The sequence below is a fragment of the Mirounga leonina genome, unplaced genomic scaffold (genome assembly GCF_011800145.1).
Source record: "Mirounga leonina isolate KUSES-001 unplaced genomic scaffold, KU_Mleo_1.0 Mir_115, whole genome shotgun sequence".
Classification (NCBI taxonomy): domain Eukaryota; kingdom Metazoa; phylum Chordata; class Mammalia; order Carnivora; family Phocidae; genus Mirounga; species Mirounga leonina.
In genome coordinates this window covers 13,352,914-13,374,016 of record NW_023270268.1, presented here as the reverse complement: position 1 = coordinate 13,374,016, position 21,103 = coordinate 13,352,914, and the positions used below count along the sequence as shown (strand labels likewise).

Here is a 21,103-nt window from a genome sequence, read left to right as displayed (position 1 = left end):
CAGTCTACATATGGAGATGAACTACGGGGCCTAAAATAATATTGTTAACAATCAGCACTCAGGTTCCCAGGAATAGTTTACAAGTTTATGTTGGAGAGAAAATCCAGTAGGCTTTTTTAGGATGCATTCTAGGAATGCTAAGGAATACTACTCCCGAGTAAGGAACAAGTTTTAGATGAGACATGATGATATATTATATCTCGAAGACATTTTATTTGAGTGCATTTCTATTTGCCTAAGACACAAGCCTTTGGGTATAGGGATACAGTACATGCACTTCCTAATACCAGGGGTACCATTCACACAAACCAGATGTAAATTGTGTTCCTTACTGTAGTGAAATAGTGTAGCTCTACCTGGACATGTGCATTTGAAAACCTTTAAGAGGTGGAATAAACTGACAGAATATACTTTAATTTCCTTAAATTAGGTCTCATTAAGGCACCCACAAAATCCACTATTAGTAAGCTGAGAGCTAAGGTTATCAGTTTTATCACAGCCAACTTAAGCTAAGTGATCTGTTACAACCTACAACCCAGATAATATGTTGTCTATTTTCAGACCTGAAATCAACTTGTTTTCAGTGATGGATGAAAACTTCCCCTGTGCTGTAAAGTTTTATAACTCTTGTCCATTCACAGCTACTATTAATAAAAATTCTCTTCAGTGCCAGTAAGTGAATGAAAGCCTGCAAAGATCATGTGGAAGAATGGGTTTCTCATACTGTAACGAAGTCCATAGCCAAGTGCAGGCAAAGTTGATAAACTTGATTCCAAACATCCAGCTTCCTCCTCATAGTGCCTCAAGGTATTAGGAGTAATTATCCATTCTGACTAAATCCACTTATGATTGAGACAAAGATGCCTTTTTAGATTTCTGAGTAGATAGATAGCCATACTCAATAACAAAATAAGACATCCTATTTTCCCACTCAAGATAAACGTTTCCTTTGAGGGCTATGTCTTAATTTTTATGTTTGCTTTTGTTTTTATTTTCCTGAAAGAAAGTGAGTACACACAGAATTGGCATCATAATTCTGAATTTCAACTGTGTCTCCATCACTATAATCCCCAGTACTCTTGTTGTCATAAAGCCTTTGCTTCTTCCATGACTGATACTTTATGCTGTGTCCCCAGGACATAATGAGGTGCAAGGAATGCCCCTTGCCCTGAATGTGTATTAGAAATGTTCAGACACAGTGAGAACCCCTCTATCTCCTTGTGTTTCCTATTCGCTTTCTCACTTTCTCAATATATGACTACTTTTTGTAGAAACGATCTTTCTAAGAGAAGAATTCTGTTCGAAATAGATTTTTGAAAATGAAGAAGCAGTTTAAACAAAAAGCATCCAGTCAGTCGATGAGCACTTACTGAGTGTACCGTATGTGGGAGGAACCAGACTGGACATAATGGACATGACATAAACATACAGACAGATTCTCGCACCCCTTTGGAACCTAAAATGGCAAAGATCCTCTCTGTCTGTAAAGTAGGCAATTAAATGATGGGTAGGATATAATTTAGTATCACGCAAGTGCAATCACTGACTGTGACTATCTCCATACCACTATAGCACAGTGATAGAAAATGAAAGCCAACAAAAAAATAATAAAAATAACAAAAGCAGCCACAAGAATGTCAGTGCACACTTGTCTTGTTACTAACCATTAACTGTTTGATTGATCGTGTTTGTTTTTCGGGGTAGGTAACTGAGAAGCTGATTTATATGCATTTACAAACCAGAAAAATCACCCCCGAGTTGAAAAGCCCCACCTTGTTCCTTGTCCAGTAGAGGCCCCTATGCCCTTGGGCATGGAGTGGCACAGAGAATAATATTTAGAGGAGCAACTGGAGCTTGGGTGTGATAGAGTAAATCTTGTGTCCTTCTCTAATGTACCTAGTGAGAATAATAATTCTTTCTGAATTTTAAGGAATCGTGTGTGTCAGCATCTATGATGTGCTCAGTATTGTTTGCTGTTCTTCATATTTTATCAGACAGTCTACTTTTGTGGTTAGGGGGCAAACTTGAGCATTTCAATCACAAATCCACAGCTTTTGAGCTGAGTGACAAACCTTGGGCAAGTTTTTCAGTTTCCTCATCAGTAGAATGGGAATGGCTAAAAGGGCATATTTAGTGATTGGAAGGATTAAATGAAGCAGTGAGGGTAAAGCACTGAGTACAGTTCCTGGAAAACTATAATCACTCCAGTATTAACCATTATTATAAGTCTCATAATATCATCAACACAACTCAGGGTTTGTTAATCTGAAAGCCAGCTTTGCTATGTGTTTCTTATGACTCAAATGCTTAAGTCCTTGGTTTCCAATTTCATGTCATGTCTATTTATTTTCCAAATGGGGATTATTTTTAATGATACAACATCTGTTTGAAAGGAAATCTGCTACCAGTATCATTTCTCCTGCTGAATTTTTGACTTATTTAATAAAATATACTATACAACAAGTAGAAATTAATTTATTTTCACTTTGACCCACATTTTATTAAAGTTTTTAAAAGATCACATTCCAAATCATCATCTGCATTCCAAGCATTAGGTAGCACTGAAACGTTAGGTGGTGTTCAAATTTCTAGCCACTTTTCTCTTGAAGGTCATGTAATCATAAAAGCCAAGAGCTGGCAAGGAGAGAGGGACTTGGATGGAGAAAAAAAGAAAGAAAAGTGAAAGAAAACATAGACTATTGCTAGATACCAAGGAAAAGATTGAGCCACTATTGAGAATGGATGAATTATATAGCTGAACAGAATATTTTGTTGAGTTTATGAAAACATTTCGCTATCACTAGCTGTTACCAATGTTGCTGTACAGAACATGCTTTGAGACATTCTTAGCAGTGAGGAAGACAAGATGCAATCTAACCATGTGGCCCTCTTACTTTCAACTGGCTCTGTTTGGAATAGTGCACCCAGCTCACAAACTCTTTGAACAGTCACCAGTCAACATCCTTCTTATTAAGTATAAGAAGAACTTGACAAGGCCCAGAAATACATCATTTCTATTAGCTTTGGAGCCATATTGACTGCAATTTAATTTTATAATACTGAACATTAGAAAATTTATGTTTCAGAGATATGGAATTGAAGTATTGCCCCAATGAACCATTAGAAATAAAAAATACTTTAAGGAAAATAATACGTCTAAAGAATTATTTCAAAACTTAGCTGTAAAAGGATGTAGACTCACATTATCTTTGAACATATTCCATAAAGGTAGAAAAGTCATCTATATAGTTCACAATTTCCTTTGGGTATATCACGATGCTTGGCATTTAATTGTCCAATTATTTTCTTTAATGGGACCATGGAAAAAATTAAGATGTATCTAATAACATTGCCAGGTTCTGCAAATAGTTCTTTTAACCTTGAACTGAAGAAGAGTCTTTACATATGTGGTCTTAAAAAGAGTTGTTATGGTGCATTACAGCACTTGCAGTTGAATTTGTTAGCCAGCCCACCAAATGTACTCTTATTTATTTCATGTGCTTTACTGGCAATTTAGAGAGCAGGCTCAAGGTGAATGACACCCATAATCTCAAAAAGTCTTCCCATTGTCACAAGAACTTGAATGCTCAGTAGTTTAACATGGAAACTTTCTTACTCAATTAAGTGTTCTTATTTTAAAGCTACTGGGTCCATATTTTCTAATCTATGATCACTAAGGATAAGAAGCAAATCTTGTAAATTCCTGTATTGGTGTAACTTTGGATATGTTGCATTTGATGCATTTGATGATGAGCTCCAGTCATCTGCCTAGTCCCCATTCTCAAAAAAGAGGATGGGAAAACATACTTATGTTCTTGGGGAGGAGGCTGGGGTATGGGCTTTAGGAGGTGCTGAAGGATGGGAAGATTATATCAAGAATTATAAGGAGAAAGGTTGATAGTTGATCTCCATGTTCTCTGATTCCCTGGCAACTAAGTGGGGAATCAACCAACTGAGAGATTTCTGGAGTTGTTGGCACTGTCCTGACAGTCTCAGCCTGCCACGAGACTCAGAATTTTCCCCATCAGTATTTAAGCTGCAGCTTACAACCTCCACGTAGCATCAAACTGCACCTGGGACCTGGGAGAATATGAATCAACTTAGTCAGATACCTGGAACTCCCACCTCTCCAGTTGCACAGGCTCACTCTGGTAGCAACCTCAGCATTTTATATTTTTCACCTTACTTACTGTGTTATGGTGGGGTTTAACAGTATATATACTACAACAGTGACTCTATGACACCATCAATTAAAGATGAAATATTATTCTAAATACCACTGAAAAGAGGAGAAAGTTTCCAAACTCAAATGCCATCAATTATCATGCAAGCCCCAATTTCACAGACAGCAAGATGTGAAACACACACACATACACACACACACAATGTCTTGGAGTCTTTGAAGTTAGTCATTCAGATTGAGAAAAAAACAGAAGTTCCTACATAAAATATGATAATGTTCTCTTGCCTCTTTTATGATGATCAATCAAGGCTTAATTTAACTTTGGTTTTAATGACAAACTCAGACTGGAGCTTTGTAAACTTTAGCCAGCCACATCATACCTTTCCTTCTGTTTCCCTTTTGACAATGATTTCTTTGTGCAGCCATTAGCTTTCTCGGCCATCCAGCCTTAATTCTGTCTGCATCTTTTTGTCTTGTCCTTCTTTATTGCTATATAAGGGAGAAATTCTCTGCCTGACTAGAATGCTTTAGTAAAAGCCAAGCAGGACAAATACTATGATGACATAGTCTATAAACAAGAGCATGACTCCCCTTGATGTTCTTTCCCCAAACATAGAGAGGTGAATTTTCTCTATTCTCTGCCTGTCTTTGCTATTTTTTAAGTGATAAATCTCCTGCATTCCCTTTGATTTCTGACAAACCTCTGAAGATGTCAAGATGATTTTTCACAATCTTCTCTGCACTCTGAGTCAATAACTTGGATAAGAGGGGCCTCCAGGTTTTCTGGCTACCTCTAGTTTCTCCTAGGCTCTTGCTCATGATTTAGTTCAGGTACACTGACTTCCCTGCTCCATGGGGAAGGTCTCTCAGCAATCCCAACTCTTCCCCCCTCTCTACTCACCAAGCAAGGACTGAGACATTTCCTATATCACAAGAGCAATCCTCACTGCACAGTGGTGTGGCTGATGGATGGGAAGGGAGTTGCAAGCAGAGGCAGGAAAGGGTATCTCTGCCAAAGGATATTATTAGTAAACACCCAAACCAGAAATGATAACTTGAAAAAAGACACTGACCATACATTCAATTTACTAATTTAACTTCGCAGTAAATATGTGGAATCTAGTATAGATACTTGAGTTTGAGACCAAGATTCAGGAATCACTGAGACATAAATAATAGTTGTGATTGGAAAGCGAATGTCATCACAGTACAGAAGGAGAGAAGACGAAGGCAAACCCGGGCCCTGAGCACCAGCAGGCATCTCAAAGGCAGGGGGAGCAAGTAACATCAAAGGAGAAATTGCTTTCTGAGGTCAGAAGAAAACTAGGCTCACAGGGAACCCAAGGGAAAGGAATGTTGAAAGAAGAAAATCACTCATCAAATGATGCAAACTAATCAAATATGATTTGAAATAAATATCTTCCTTAGATTTAGAAGTTATGAAAATAGGGAATGTAGTATGAGCCATTGCACAGGTTGGTGGGCATAGTTTACGGAACTATTGACAGGACATTTCTGTTTGATCCCAGGACCAGGCAGTATAATCTCCCTTTGGTAGACTTTGGCAATGTCCTCATCGATAGTCTCATTTGTCCCTCATCTTCTCTTTGGGAGAGGGACTGGCTGCAAATAACCTGGGGAACATCCCTTGAGCAGGTGAGAGCAGACACCTGCTTTATATAGTTGACTGCCTCTACCTGGGGAAACACACCCTTCAGTCATCATCTGACCACACCAGAGACATTGCTGGCAAAACCCTACCACTAACCCCATTTTCTCACATCCCCTTTCAGTAAGTGCTATGATACCCTGCCTGCAAATTTGTCCTGAACATATTGTTTCCTAGAATTAGTTCCTTTTTTTTTTTTTTAAACAGGAAAGAGGTTTAAAATCCTTTCTTAGGCCAAAAACCTTACTTGGTATTGATCATTTTATGGTTTTCTGCTAAGTTTTATTGGTTCCTCTGAAGATCTTGGGTATCCACACTTCTTTTTTTTTTTTTAATTTTCTATTGTTATGTTAATCACCATACATTACATCATTAGTTTTTAATGTAGTGTTCCATGATTCATTGTTTGTGTATAACACCCAGTGCAGAACGTGCCCTCTTTAATACCCATCACCAGGCTAACCCATCATCCCACTGCCCTTCCCTCTAGAACCCTCAGTTTATTTCTCAGAGTCCATCGTCTCTCATGGTTCGTCTCCCTCTCTGATTTCCCCCCCTTCGTTCTTCCCCTCCTGCTATCTTCTTCTTCTTCTTCTTTTTTTTTTTAACATATATTGTATTATTTGTTTCAGAGGTACAGATCTGTGATTCAACAGTCTTGCACAATTCACAGCACTCACCATAGCACATACCCTCCCCAATGTCTATCACCCAGGCACCCCATCCCTCCCACCCTCCACCACTCCAGCAACCCTCAGTTTGTTTCCTGAGATTAAGAATTCCTCATATCAGTGAGGTCATATGATACATGTCTTTCTCTGATTGACTTATTTCACTCAGCATAACACCTTCCAGTTCCATCCACGTCGTTGCAAATGGCAAGATCTCATTCCTTTTGATGGCTGCATAATATTCCATTGTATATATATACCACATCTTCTTTAACCATTTGTCTGTCAATGGACATCTTGGCTCTTTCCACAGTTTGGCTATTGTGGGTATACACACTTCCCCTATCACCTATGAAATCCTAAGTTTCTCAGGCAGTATGGCCATTTGGATTTATGAATCCTTCCTAGTTTCCATCACTAGAATCACTGTATCATTAACTCCGAATTTTCAGGATTTATTCATAACCTCCTGCCCATTCTCACATTGATCCTTCTGCTGTAGCAATTCTCATTCCATCCCAGATCTTCCATACTCTACTGACCTAGCAAAGCTCAATGCTTCCTGATATTTGCAAGCTTACTCCTGAACCAGGCCTCTCATCTCTATTACTTTTACAAATGATATGCCTTTTGTTTTTCCTCCTGAATTTAAAAATTAAAAACAAGTCATAGAAGTTATAATGTGCCTCTTTAAACTAAAGGGATTTTAAAAGTAATTCTAACTATACACAACCTAAGAAAGTCAGGAAAAATATAGGAAAGAAAAAAAATCATTTACAGTTATAACACTCTAATATTTTGACATTTAACATTGTTGAAATTATTTTCTTGTTCTATTTCTAGTCAGAGATTTTTTTTTTTAATTTTTAAAATTTGTATTTTTTGGCCCCTATCCTACACATAATTTTGTGTCAGGATTTCTTCACTAAAGGACATGTTTTCTAAAGAGAAATACTGGGAAATAAATATAAACAAAATTAAGTGAGGTTTCTCTACAGTGGCAGGACTTAAACATTTATAACACATTATAATTTTCAAGCCCTTTTACCCATATCACCTCTAAAGTCACCTTATTTTATTTATAGGGTTTTTAACTATAACCTACTAACAGTTATAAATATTGTTAAAATTGGTTGCAAGAAATAAACTCTTTCGGGGCGCCTGGGTGGCTCAGATGGTTAAGCGTCTGCCTTCGGCTCAGGTCATGATCCCAGGGTCCTGGGATCGAGTCCCACATAGGGCTCCCTGCTCCTTGGGAGCCTGTTTCTCCCTCTGTTTCTCTCTCTCTCTGTCTCTGTCTCTCGTGAGTAAATAAATAAAATCTTAAAAAAAAAAAAAAAAAGAAATAAACTCTTTCAAGATAATATCCAGAAAATTAGATTATCCTTTTCTTCTTTGGTTTCCTGAACTCATCTTGTGCTAATTCAGTACACAATATTTACTGAAATATGTATTTACTCTGTATGTACTAAAGTGTTGCCTTAAATCTGGTTGTAGAAAATTGGAAATTCTTGTGATTATTCATTTTTACTCATACAATTATGATGCATCATCTGTCAAGGCAGAAGTTAGAAAAAAGAGATATGTTACACTAAAACATCGATGTCTCAATTTCCCAGGACTTACAGTGTAGATCTGTCTGTAAAAAGTTTTTTGCCTTAAACTCTTTAGTCCACATTTACATGACAGTATAAAAATAGTTTCAAAAATGATAAAATCAATTCCATCAGCCTATCTTCTCTTTGGCTTTGTTATAGTCAATGATGCTCGGCTCCTCCAATAAGACCAAGCATTCCAGTCCAGAAGATCTTTCTGAAGCATTAATGCCTAATGCCTACCCCCCACCTAGCACATTTTAAGCAGTACTTTCATGATTATTACCTCTTCATTTAACCTATTAATAATCATTTAATTTTATGAATATCAAATATCTAGCTCCTAAGACAAACAGATGTGTCTCTGTGAAATCCCTATATCTATTGAAAATAATTAGATACTTACTCCAGTAAACTGTATTTTAAAATTTCTTCTAAAATATTTAGCTCTTATAGTATAGATTCTGTCTGGGAGGACTAGAAATACCTTATTATGGCTGAAATACTAAGCAAAAACGTAGAGGCTGCAGGAAAATGACAAAAATGCCCCCTTTTGTTTTAAATAAATTGCAAATGCTTCCAATACTCAAATAACGTAAACTTGAAAAATGGAAAATATTTGTGAATCTAATAAGCTCTTTTGAAAGAGAGAGGCAGGATTAAACATCACTTTCCTACATATGTGGTGTGACATTTTTGTTTTGTTCCAAGTTATTTTACTTTTTGTGTGACTCCGGAGTTTGTAAACATGCCATAAAATTCGGTAATTACATAATGATGATGTCATGGTTCTCAGTATAAAGGTGGCTAGACAGGGCAGCAAAACTGATTTTCTTTTTTACCTTTGTGGAAAGAAACAAAAGGAAATTGAATGCAAAATCTACATTAAGACTATATTAGAATTATAGCTCAATGATCTGTTACATATGAAATGAAAACCAGGTGGAGCCAAGTACTAGTTATTGTGCTACAATATTCAGCCAGTGGGTTAAGTTCAAACAACTCTTTGTTTAACCCATGCCTTGTTTTGTTACTCATAATGTTCCAAATGCATATGACCTGAAACTATCTCTTGTCTCCTCTTGCCAAAGGTACTCAGAGGCAGGACTGTCCCTAGGCAAAATCATGAAGTAGGTGAATCTTGTGTTCATTCCCTACCCTTTTGCAATGACAATCTCATCTTAGATTCTCTCCACCTTCCTGTCCCCAAGTGCCTACTCCAGTTGCTCATCACTCTAGACTGACCCTCTGTTTTCCAGGGGGCTCATGCTGTTTCTTGTTGTCCAGTCCCTCTTTGATTGTATAATTTCCCTGCTCAAAAAATGTTCAGAGGCTCCCCCAGAGGAGCCAGGCAATCAACATTCTCCCCCCTTTTCTTTTGAGTCTTAATTCCCACTGCCCCCTCACCACAATGTTCTACTGCAAGTGAATCACCCACCTTGCCCTTTTTATTTCTATATCTTTTCCATACTATTCCTCTTTGTCTGAGCTGGCCTCTATCTCTCATCTCCATCTATGGAAATCCTAATCATCTTTCAAGTTTCCACTCATCCGTATGTCCTCCACATGGCTTCCCTGATCATCCCCAGCCTCTCTCCTCACACCTCATCTATACCACTCATATGGCACTTACCACATGTTGCTTTGTATTATAATATTTATGTATGTGTCTTGTCTCCAGGCACTGTGCTGGGCACTTTACAAACGTAATCTCATTTAAATTTCACAACAATCAAATGAGGTAGGTATTACTAAATCATTTAACAGTTGAGGAAACTGAGGTTCAAACAGGTTAAATAATTTGCCCAAGGTCACACTGCTAGAATGGAACAGAGATAAGACTTGAACCCAGGTCCAAAACATATATTCTTTCCACAAAACCATATTGCCATCTATTTAGTTCTTTTCCATCTTCTGAAAAATGAAATAGAGGTTTAAGATGTGGGAAGAAGCAAATTTAGGCTTTCTGATTATCACATGTATATTCAACAAAAAGGTAGAGTTTATTGATAATTACTATGTTGCTAGCTAGAGCTGATGTGATTTGTTATCTATAATCCATAAGGAATTAAAGTAAAATGTGAGAGAAAAAAAATCCTTACTTAAAGTTGCCAGAACAAATAAACACGGCATAAGAAGAGAATGTTCAAGACAACTGATAATTCAAGAAAGGCTAAATAGCATTGATCTCTGAGCACTATTGAAAAATAAGTACAAGGAAAAGAAGAAAACATGAGGTTGATTAGGAAAGGCTTCCTATAAGTCCCCTATGATCTAAACAATCTGCAGTGGTTAGGAGGCTGAAGGTATGACTTCTTCCTAAATCTCTCAAAAACAAACAATAATTCTATTGAATATAAAGCCCATCTTTTTTCTTCTGCCTCTGGTGTGACATCTTGAATAAGTTAGGGGAAAGAAGATTAGCATTTCTAAGACAGAAATCTCATCCCCAATGGACAACTTTTACAACTGCCCTCTCCAGTAGCCAGCCATAACCATGGATTATGAGCTGTACCCTGGACAGGTCCATTCTGGGGAGTCTTCAGCCTAGAGCCAGCCTCCCATCGGTCACATGGCAGAGGCCCCTTCTTGGGAGGAATTTAGACTTAGAATCTCTTTGTGTGTGTGTGTGTGTCTGTGTATGTCTGTGTTTTAAAGATTTATTTATTTATTTGAGAGAGAGCATGAGTGGGAGGGGCAGAGGGAGAGGGAGAGAGAATCTCAAGCAGACTCCATAATGAGCATGAGCCCCACTCAGGGGCCCAATCATAACCTGAGCCCAAACCAAGAGTTGGACGCTTAACTGACTGTGCCAACCAGGCACCCCAGGATCTCTTTTGTGTTTTGGCAGTACTACATTTGCGTCTCATTTTCCAGTCCCCCAGCTGGTCATGTTATCAGTTGCATATTTCTTTAACATGAGTGAGATGCAGTTATCATTAAATGTATTTTCAGTGCACCTTTATTAACTTCTGACAGTCATCTCAACTTTGCTTGCAAACTCCCTTCCAATTTATGTATGCTCCCAGTATGCTGATCCCATTCATATATGGCTCTACACTTTCGTTCTTTATACCAGTCTTAATAACAATTTTAAAACTATTTGGGAAAAATAATGCATGTAATCTAAGCTTGAATATAGCAGGGCATACTGGACTTCAGGCCCTATCTTGGAAAGCCTGAGAATTTCCATTTCAGTTATGTGTGAAAGCTGAGGAATTCAATGATCCCAACAGGAAAACTACCTTCACCTACACTGAAACTCAAAACACAAAATCTCCTTTTTCTTTTCTCTAAAGTTTCTATGATTTTTCTTGTCTTCTACAAAAGTCCTCAAAGCTAATTCATTTTCTTCTTTTTCTTTTGAAATAATTATAGATTCATGGGAAATTGCAAGAGAAATGTACAAGGAGGCCCTGTGTACCCTTCACCCCATTTTTCCAATTGTTGTATCTTAACATAATTATAGTGCACTATCGAGGCCAGGAAATTGATATCAGTCTAATTCACTTTTAAATTTCAAAAAAGAAAGACAAATGTCTAACCTGATGACAACCTAGTCAGTTTTGACTTTCATTCTACATTCTGTTTCTACTCACAAGCAGTAATCAGACTGAGAGTGTTGGAAACAAAAGGTGGTATGCCCATACACCCACAGAGAAAATTCTCCCACATTGCTGGAGACTATCATCAGTTCTCATGCAGACCCTAGGTTAGTGTCATAGGTGGTGGAAGGGAGCCTCAGAAGATGTGGGCTGGAATCTGATTCTGCCTCCAAATGTGGGCCTTGAGCAAGTCACTTGACCTCTCCAAGCTTCAGTGTCTTCATCTACAAAATGGAGAAACTGTTTCTCCTGCCTACTTCATAGGGTTGTTGTGAGGATCAAATGTGATGATGTGTATGAAGGAGAAGATAGGCTGTGAATTAACAGTCATGAAGTTTATTATTCTTTTCTGGAACTACTGTCTGTTACAGAAGTTTAGTTTTTCAAAGATGATTTTATTTTAAGAAACAGAACAGACCCACCTCCTTATTAGCTACAAGGCCTAGAATTTCCATTATGTGTAAATGACCTTGCCTTACTACCACTCTTAGTGGGACAGGTTCTAGCAATATATTGGACAAGCACTCTGTGAATCATTATCTGCATACCCCGAGGCATACGATCTATTTTAAAATAAATATTTATTAACATTTTCTTCTGAAAGGTCGAATGCATTTTAAGTAGCTTTTATTTTTATCCTGACCACAGGATTTATTCTTGCTTTTTTTTTTTCAGCCATGAGACTTACAATAGGTGCTCTTGACAATATTGAGAAATTATAAGGATACCAGATTAGACAGCGGATGGTTTATGAAGTAGAAATGGAAATCATCCAAACTGCATTGTTCCTTAGTTTGTCTGGATATATAATATAAACTCCTAATTCGCTGGTGGATTCTGATGTGTGGGTAGTAAAAATGCTAGTCTTGGCAGTAAGGGTGGAAAAATGTGTAGGGTAAAATAAACTTAAATCATGGAGAGTAAAGATAAAAGTATTTGTGTGTACTGAATATTTTGGGCACCAAGAAAAAGGTGTTAAGATTTGTTTTCTCCTCTTTTCTCCCTATATACAGGCTGGCATGGCTCTGACCTACGACCCCACAGCCGCCATACAGAATGGGTAAGTAGACTACATTTTCTCTATTTTAATTGCTAAGGTATCTTTGATCTCTGGAATCCGTACTGAAGAAAAATGTTCAAAAATGTCTTTCTTTTGTTTTACATCCTTAAACAAAAACTTTAAACCAAACATTTCTCATCATTGTATTTTTTTTTTCTTCCCATATATGACTCTGACTTCATAGCATCTTCCATGTCCTCTATTCCCTCATGTTCTCTACCCACATAAGTCTCCCTCCCTCATGCTGTCTTTATCTCTCCCTTAGAAAGAGTAAGGAATAAGATAGGAAGAGGGAGCATAGATAGAGCTAGGCTAGAAGACGTATCTGTGTGTCTCTGGGATCAGAGTGTTGCCCTGCTGATAACTCTAGAGTTTAGCTTTCAATGATTTTAGTGTTTTCTCAGTTCATATCAACATGAATAATGCTTTTGCTGTTTTCTTCTGGCTATCAGGAAGGCAATGGACAGAGTCAAGTTAGAAACTTGGTGATTGTGTCTTCACTATTTTATTTATTTAATTTAATTTTTTTATTTTTGGGGGGGAAGAAGCAAAGGGAGGGAGGAATCTTTTTTTTTTAATTCTTTTTTTTTTTTAAAGATTTTATTTATTTATTTGAGACAGAGAGAATGAGAGAGACAGAGAGCACACGAGAGGGGGGAGGGTCAGAGGGAGAAGCAGGCTCCCTGCGGAGCAGGGAGCCCGATGCGGGACTTGATCCAGGGACTCCAGGATCATGACCTGAGCCGAAGGCAGTCGCTTAACCAACTGAGCCACCCAGGCGCCCGGGAGGGAGGAATCTTAAGCATGCTCCTTGCCCAGCACAGAGCCCAATGTAGGGCTCAATCTCACAATCCCGAGATCATGACCTGAACCGAAATCAAGAGTCAGATGCTTAACCGACTGAAGCACCCAGACACCCCTCACTCTTTATTTTACTAATCATCTGGAAATTTATAGCCTCTTACTTAGAATAAGTAAGAATAGCCTAGGATTCTTCCTTTGAGGAACAAGACTTAAACTACATGACCTGACCTCTCAAAAATTCTGTGATTCTGAATATCTTTGGTTGAAACTTTCTTCTCAGTTTCCAATCCCTTCTCTTTGCTTTGACTGTCCTGCAAAGACAATAATTATTCTTTAGTTCATTGGTTATTTTATTTTCATAGCCTTCTGTCTTGGATTTCTCCTGGCTTTCAGTTTTCTGTCTTACAGTCTCATTAAAGAATTAATCAGAATGAAGACCTCATTTAAGATCGATGAAGAGGGATAAAAAGATGCAAACTCTATTTTCTATTTGGTCAGCTGCCCCTAATGAAAATCTGTGGGATAGCAGAAATATTTAAATATCTCCTATTCTTAGAGTTATTCATTTAGGTAGTGATTTATTCATTCATTCAAAAAATATCCAACGAGTCTGCCAAGCACTTTGCTATGCTCTACAGATTTAAAACACATTACGTGAGACAAGATCTTTGCCTTCAAGGAACTCATAGTCTATCCTTCCATAAAAGAGTAAACATGGATGGTAGGCTAGGGAAGGAGTCTAGTCCTTTCTCCCTTGCTGATTAAAACTTCTCTCCAAGAGCAAAAATTAAGGATTTATCCAGTAAGGATGTTCTTATTTCCAACAGGGCACTATAAACTTGCTGGGTAAAAAGAAGGAAAGAAATGGAGAACAAAATCTTCAAGAATCACATTGTATAGTTGGGGAAATAAAATAATTAACTCAAAAGGTATGAAACAAGGCATTATATGCTAAGTGAAAGTGACAGAAAATAGGTGTTATAATGGAAGGGAACAGCATGTATTGAACACATACTATGTACCAAATACTTTGTATTTCTAACTTAAGGTGCTTGGGAGCAGAGCCAAATACATGTAAAAATAGACGTAGTTACAATTGGAAATGTATATACATAAATGGAAAATAGAAATAATAATTGAATGAATACCTATATGTTCACTAAGTAGCTTCAATGAGTGCTAATATTTTACATACTGTATATGTATGTATGTATTAATCTGTAATATTTATCTATATATCTATTATAAATTCCTTCTTACCCAAGGCTCTATGTGAAGGATTAGAAATGCAGCAGTGATCTAGGCCTGGACTGCAGTGAGAGAATGATGCCTTCTTATGCATCACTTTAGGCAGTCGTCTTTCCGATGCATAATCTAAAATCTGACTGTCTTCTCTAAAGACATAATTTTCCAAGTATTCTTCCTGATTTATTACAAACCTAAAGAGAAAGTAAAAAGAGATTTTGGTTCCTAATCTGAGCCACGAAAAGGGAGCTCTGGGTTAATGCCATGTTAAAGGCTGTGAAAACCGCATGGAACACAGTGAATATTTCTCCCTCTGCATGCCCTCACCTCACATTTCAGCTCACTGCCCATATGCCACATTGAGATTGGCTGCAAGTCCATCTGTGCACCTTAAATCACCCTCTCTATGACATGTCTTTATCTGTACCTTATATTAACAGTGTTATACTCTATCCTTGGAACTATTTGAAGAGTTGCAAAAATGGTTCATCCTCTTTCACTGCCCACTTAAATGTTTGTGACAATGAATAGTTCCCTCATGAAACGCATTTTCGTTAAGATGCTGAGGATACCCATCTTCTTGATCTTATCATCTGATCTACTCTCACTGATAAAGAACTGTATGCCATCGACCAGTCCCTCTCTTCAAGACCTTCTTGTCCACTGAATATTCCTTTCAGCCTATAGAAATGCTCAAGTCTCTTCCACCCGTCAAGAGGGTAGAAGCAAAACAATTTTCATGCAAGTGACATCACTTCCAGTGACTATACTATTTTAGCTTTCTCTTCACTACTAAACAACTTCAATTGTCTGTACACAGTCTTCCCATATTCTTTTCTAATGAAGCCTATTAAATTATGAAGTCTGGTTTCAAACTTGACCGGAATTTCCTTTGTTAATGTTTCCAATGATCTCCAAATGTATCCATTATAATGGATACCCTTTTAGTTCTTACACCATTGGACATCTTGCCTCGTTTGAGTTGTTATTATTATCATTTATACCTTTTTGGAAATTTCTTATCTCTTGGATCCCACAACTCCATTCCCTGCCGATCCTCCTTACTCTCTCTTTTTTTTTAATTTTTTTTATTCTTATGTTAATCCCCATACATTACATCATTAGTTTTAGATGAAGTGTTCCATGATTCATTGTTTGTGCATAACACCCAGTGCTCCATGCAGAATGTGCCCTCCTCAATACCCACCACCAGGCTAACCCATCCTCCCACCCCCCTCCCCTCTAGAACCCTGTTTGTTTTTCAGAGTCCATCATCTCTCATGGTTCGTCTACCCCTCTGATCTCCCCCGCTTCATTCTTCCCCTCCCACTACCTTCTTCTTTTTTTTTTCTTAACATATATTGCATTATTTGTTTCAGAGGTACAGATCTGAGATTCAACAGTCTTGCACAATTCACAGCACTTACCAGAGCACATACCCTCCCCAGTGTCTATCACCCAGTCACCCCATCCCTCCCACCCCACCCCCCACTCCAACAACACTCAGTTTGTTTCCTGCGATTAAGAATTCCTCATATCAGTGAGATCATATGATACATGTCTTTCTCTGTTTGACTTATTTCACTCAACATAATACCCTCCAGTTCCATCCACGTCATTGCAAATGGCAAGATCTCATTCCTTTTGATGGCTGCATAATATTCCATTGTATATATATACCACTCTTCTTTATCCATTCATCTGTCGATGGACATCTTGGCTCTTCCCACAGTTTGGCTATTGTGGACATTGCTGCTATAAACATCGGGGTGCACGTACCCTTTCAGATCCCTACTTTTGTATCTTTGGGGTAAATACCCAGTAGTGCAATTGCTGGATCATATGGTAGCTCTATTTTCAACTTTTTGAGGAACCTCCATACAGTTTTCCAGAGTGGCTGCTCCAGCTTGCATTCCCACCAACAGTGTAGGAGGGTTCCCCTTTCTCCGCATCCCCGCCAACATCTGTCGTTTCCTGACTTGTTAATTTTGGCCATTCTGACTGGTGTGAGGTGGTATCTCATTGAGGTTTTGATTTGGATTTCCCTGATGCTGAGCGATGTTGAGCACTTTTTCATGTGTCTGTTGGCCATTTGGATGTCTTCTTTGGAAAAATGTCTGTTCATGTCTTCTGCCCATTTCTTGATTGGATTCTTTGTTCTTTGGGTGTTGAGTTTGATGAGTTCTTTATAGATTTTGGATACTAGCCCTTTATCTGATATGTCATTTGCAAATATCTTCTCCCATTCTGTCGGTTGTCTTTTGGTTTTGTTGACTGTTTCCTTTGCTTTGCAAAAGCTTTTTATCTTGATGAAGTCCCAATAGTTCATTTTTGCCCTTGCTTCCCTTGCCTTTGGCGATGTTTCTAGGAAGAAGTTGCTTCGGCTGAGGTCAAAGAGGTTGCTGCCGGTGTTCTCCTTTAGGATTTGGATGGACTCCTGTCTCACATTGAGGTCTTTCAACCATTTGGAGTCTATTTTTGTGTGTGGTGTAAGGAAATGGTCCAGTTTCATTCTTCTGCATGTGGCTATCCAATTTTCCCAACACCATTTGTTGAAGAGACTGTCTTTGTTCCACTGGACATTCTTTCCTGCTTTGTCGAAGATTAGTTGACCATAGAGTTGAGGGTCCATTTCTGGGCTCTCTATTCTGTTCCATTGATCTATGTGTCTGTTTTTGTGCCAGTACCATGCTGTCTTGATGATGACAGCTTTGTAATAGAGCTGGAAGTCCGGAATTGTGATGCCGCCGGCTTTGCTTTTCTTTTTCAACATTCCTCTGGCTATGTGGGGTCTTTTCTGGTTCCATACAAATTTTAGGATTATTTGTTCCATTTCTTTGAAAAAAGTGGATGGTATTTTGATAGGGATTGCATTGAATGTGTAGATTGCTCTAGGTAGCATTGACATCTTCACAATATTTGTTCTTCCAATCTATGAGCATGGAACGTTTTTCCATTTCTTTGTGTCTTCCTCAATTTCTTTCATGAGTATTTTATAGTTTTCTGAGTACAGATTCTTTCCCTCTTTGGTTAGATTTATTCCTAGGTATCTTATGGTTTTGGGTGCAATTGTAAATGGGATCGACTCCTTAATTTCTCTTTCTTCTGTCTTGTTGTTGGTGTATAGGAATGCCACTGATTTCTGTGCATTGATTTTATATCCTGCCACTTTACTGACTTACTCTGTACTCTTCCTACTCACTTGGTTTCTTCTGATTCCTCCTCTTTTGCCCATTTATACTAATCTTTCTCAGGGTTTTGTCTTTTTCCTGGTTGATCTCATCCATTCCTCTTGCTTTTGGAACCTAAAGACTCGTGAGCTGACACGGAGTTCATAAGTAGATGCAGGGCACAATAATTATTCTTTGGTTGGTTGGTTATTTTTTTACCTGTGTTTCTAACTGCTTATTAGGTATTGCTCTTAGATATCTTTTTCTGTCCCAAACTGAGATCATTAACTTCATCAATGTTTCCTAATACAAACCAAACAAATTCAAATGAAAATCAAATGTGAAATTTGCTTCTTTTTTTTTTTTTCGATAACTCATTCTAAAGCCATTTAGGCCATTAAACTCCAGATCTCTGGGTTCTTCTCTTTTACAACATTCTTAATGATAAAATTGGTCATTAAGACTTATTCAGTCTGGGGCGCCTGGGTGGCTCAGTTGGTTAAGCGACTGCCTTCGGCTCAGGTCATGATCCTGGAGTCCCGGGATCGAGTCCCGCATCGGGCTCCCTGCTCGGCGGGGAGTCTGTCTTCTCCCTCTGACCCTCCTTCCTCTCATGCTCTCTGTCTCTCATTCTCTCTGTCTCAAATAAATAAATAAAATCTTTAAAAAAAAAAAAAAGACTTATTCAGTCTGTCTTTGAACTATATTTTCACCCCAGCTCTTGGTCCTTGCCACTGGTTGAGTTTATTCAATCACCTTTCTTACCTGTACTAACCTTTTACCTGTCTCTAATATAGCTCTCCTCCAAAACATTTTCACATTGTTTTTTGAATATATATATTCTATATATATATATTATATTATATATTATATATATAAACATACATAAAATGTAATCACAGTAATCATCTCCCTGTCTGGTTTAAAGTATTAGGTAGACTTTCCTAACTATAGAACAAAACTCAGACTTCTAAGAATGGCATGCACACACACACATACACAAATCATCATCATCATCATCATCATCATTATCATCATAATAACAACAACAACAACAACAACAACACTCCATGACTTGGTTCCTGAAAATCATATGAACCTTCTGTGAACCTTCTCAGAACATCCCATGCTACTTTATACTTCTGTGTCTTGTTGCTTATGGAATTCTCTCTGCCCAAAGAGAGTGGTGATTTTCTTTCTTCCTTTCTTCTTCTCTCTCTTTCCTTCTTTCTGTATTTTTTTAAAAATACTGCTCTCCTTTAAAGGACACAGTCAAGTGATTCCAGGAAGAGCTAGTTACACAGTCATTCATAAGAGAAACAGTATAAGCAGTAGTTAAGAGTGCATACTCCAGAATCAGCCTGCCAATATGCACATCCAAATTCTGTTATTCACAAGGCTGGATGAGTTGTTTGTGCTTTAATTTGCTCCTCTGGAAATGGAGATGATAGTAAGACTCTGTAAGGAGTTAAGGAACTCTGTATAATACAATGTGATCGTCAGTGTAAATACTGATGTGACTGTTGCACTATATTTCAAGGTACCATGATACATTTGACAGTCTATTTGCCATGTAGCTATTGACACCATAGTTATTTCCCTGCTGGGCTATTAACTCAGTGAAGACAGGTTCCATGCTTTATTCATCTTTATAGACTGTTTAACCCAGTATTATAAATGTTAAATCTGAAATAGGAAATGTAACCAATGATATCTTTTTGGCCCCAACAAATTGCCATTAGAGAAACCATTCCTCTTCTCAGCATCAATTTACTCTGTCCCCATATAACACTTTAATTTGCTTCTCTTTAAGTATATAGCCTCCAGTTTCACCCAAAGTATCCAAACTGCCCATGAATTTATCACATCTTGAGTTAAGAAGGAGTTTTAGAAGGCTCAGATTGTCCATTGTGTTGTTGGTAACAAGAAGATAGAAATTTTATATAATGAAATGGAAAGAATAGGAAGATTGTAGTGAATTAATCTTAATCATTTGATACTTCTTCATATAGATGACTTTAAAAATGTGTTGTTCATCTTTGGTTTTGTTGTCTTGTATGGTAATATTTTAATAATATGGAATACTAGAACAATAATTTCTAAACCTGTAAGATGTCAAGATAACCACAAATATTTTCTCAACATACTTACTGTCCCTTGGGTTAGCATTAACACGTGCATCTTGGAGGTGTGGAAGCTGATTTAAAAAAACTTACTCAGCATATTAAGGGATCTAACATGAATGTCCAGAATAGAGTATGCTACTTCCTGTTCACATTGCTGTATTTGATCTAGCAGGCACCCTAACTCAGGCAGCAATAACCCAGCAGAGTGAGAAATGTTTATTGCTATAGGAAAGAAACTGGTGTCATTTTACATAGAATAATCAGTATCCAAAGCTACAGTTGTAACTCACTCGAATCCTGTTAATATTCTTCAACATCGCTTAATGCTCACTAAGTTCAATTCAACATTTTTTTTCTTTTGAATATCTATCTATTGCACTGTTTAAAATCATCTTGGTGATGCAAATTTGAAAAGGAAAAATTTTATATTATATCAGAGACAATGAACATGCACACAATTCTAATATGAGATACAGTGCAAATAATATTGTGGTAGAAGCACAAAGTACTATGAGATCTACGTATATATTAACTTTTATTTGTATAAAATCTTTCTGAAAGAATACAAAAGAAATGAGAACAGTAGTTCACTGAGGAGGGTCAACCAAGAACTGCAAAGTAGGAAAGAGAGGGAGACTTATTTTTCACTGTTTATATTTTTATATTCTTTTCAAAAAGAAAAGAAAATTAGTATCATAGGACCACAAAGAAGAGGCACTTGTGTTCTAATGAGGGATTAGGAAGACTTATTGATGGAGCACTGACATGAACATTTCCTCTTAGAGATGCCCCACATCATAGCTAAAGAACATATTTTATGACCCTGAGGATTCCCATAAGTGTACTAAGCCCCAGGGTTTTCTGAGTATGTGGCTGGGTTGTAGCTAGTAGCTTAAATTGTGTCAAAAGTTAAATATGTTCAGAATTCCATAACCTCTGCATTAACACAGCAACATGAAATTGAAATAAATACTC

At 37.6% G+C, this 21,103-nt stretch overlaps 1 protein-coding gene across 13 annotated transcripts in view; it reads left to right on the top strand.

The window, feature by feature from the left end:
- The window catches only part of RBMS3 (RNA binding motif single stranded interacting protein 3), a 739,797-nt gene that overhangs the window by 601,711 nt on the left and 116,983 nt on the right, over nt 1-21,103 (top strand). For 7 of the 13 annotated variants that reach the window (XM_034993370.1, XM_034993409.1, XM_034993384.1 and 4 more), the window contains exon 8: nt 12,737-12,783. In XM_034993370.1, the coding sequence (XP_034849261.1) occupies nt 12,737-12,783 (47 nt within the window). Of the gene's footprint in view, nt 1-9,209; nt 9,249-12,736; nt 12,784-21,103 lie in introns of all 13 variants that reach the window. The other 6 variants (XM_034993359.1, XM_034993406.1, XM_034993350.1 and 3 more) reach the window with 1 other exon arrangement.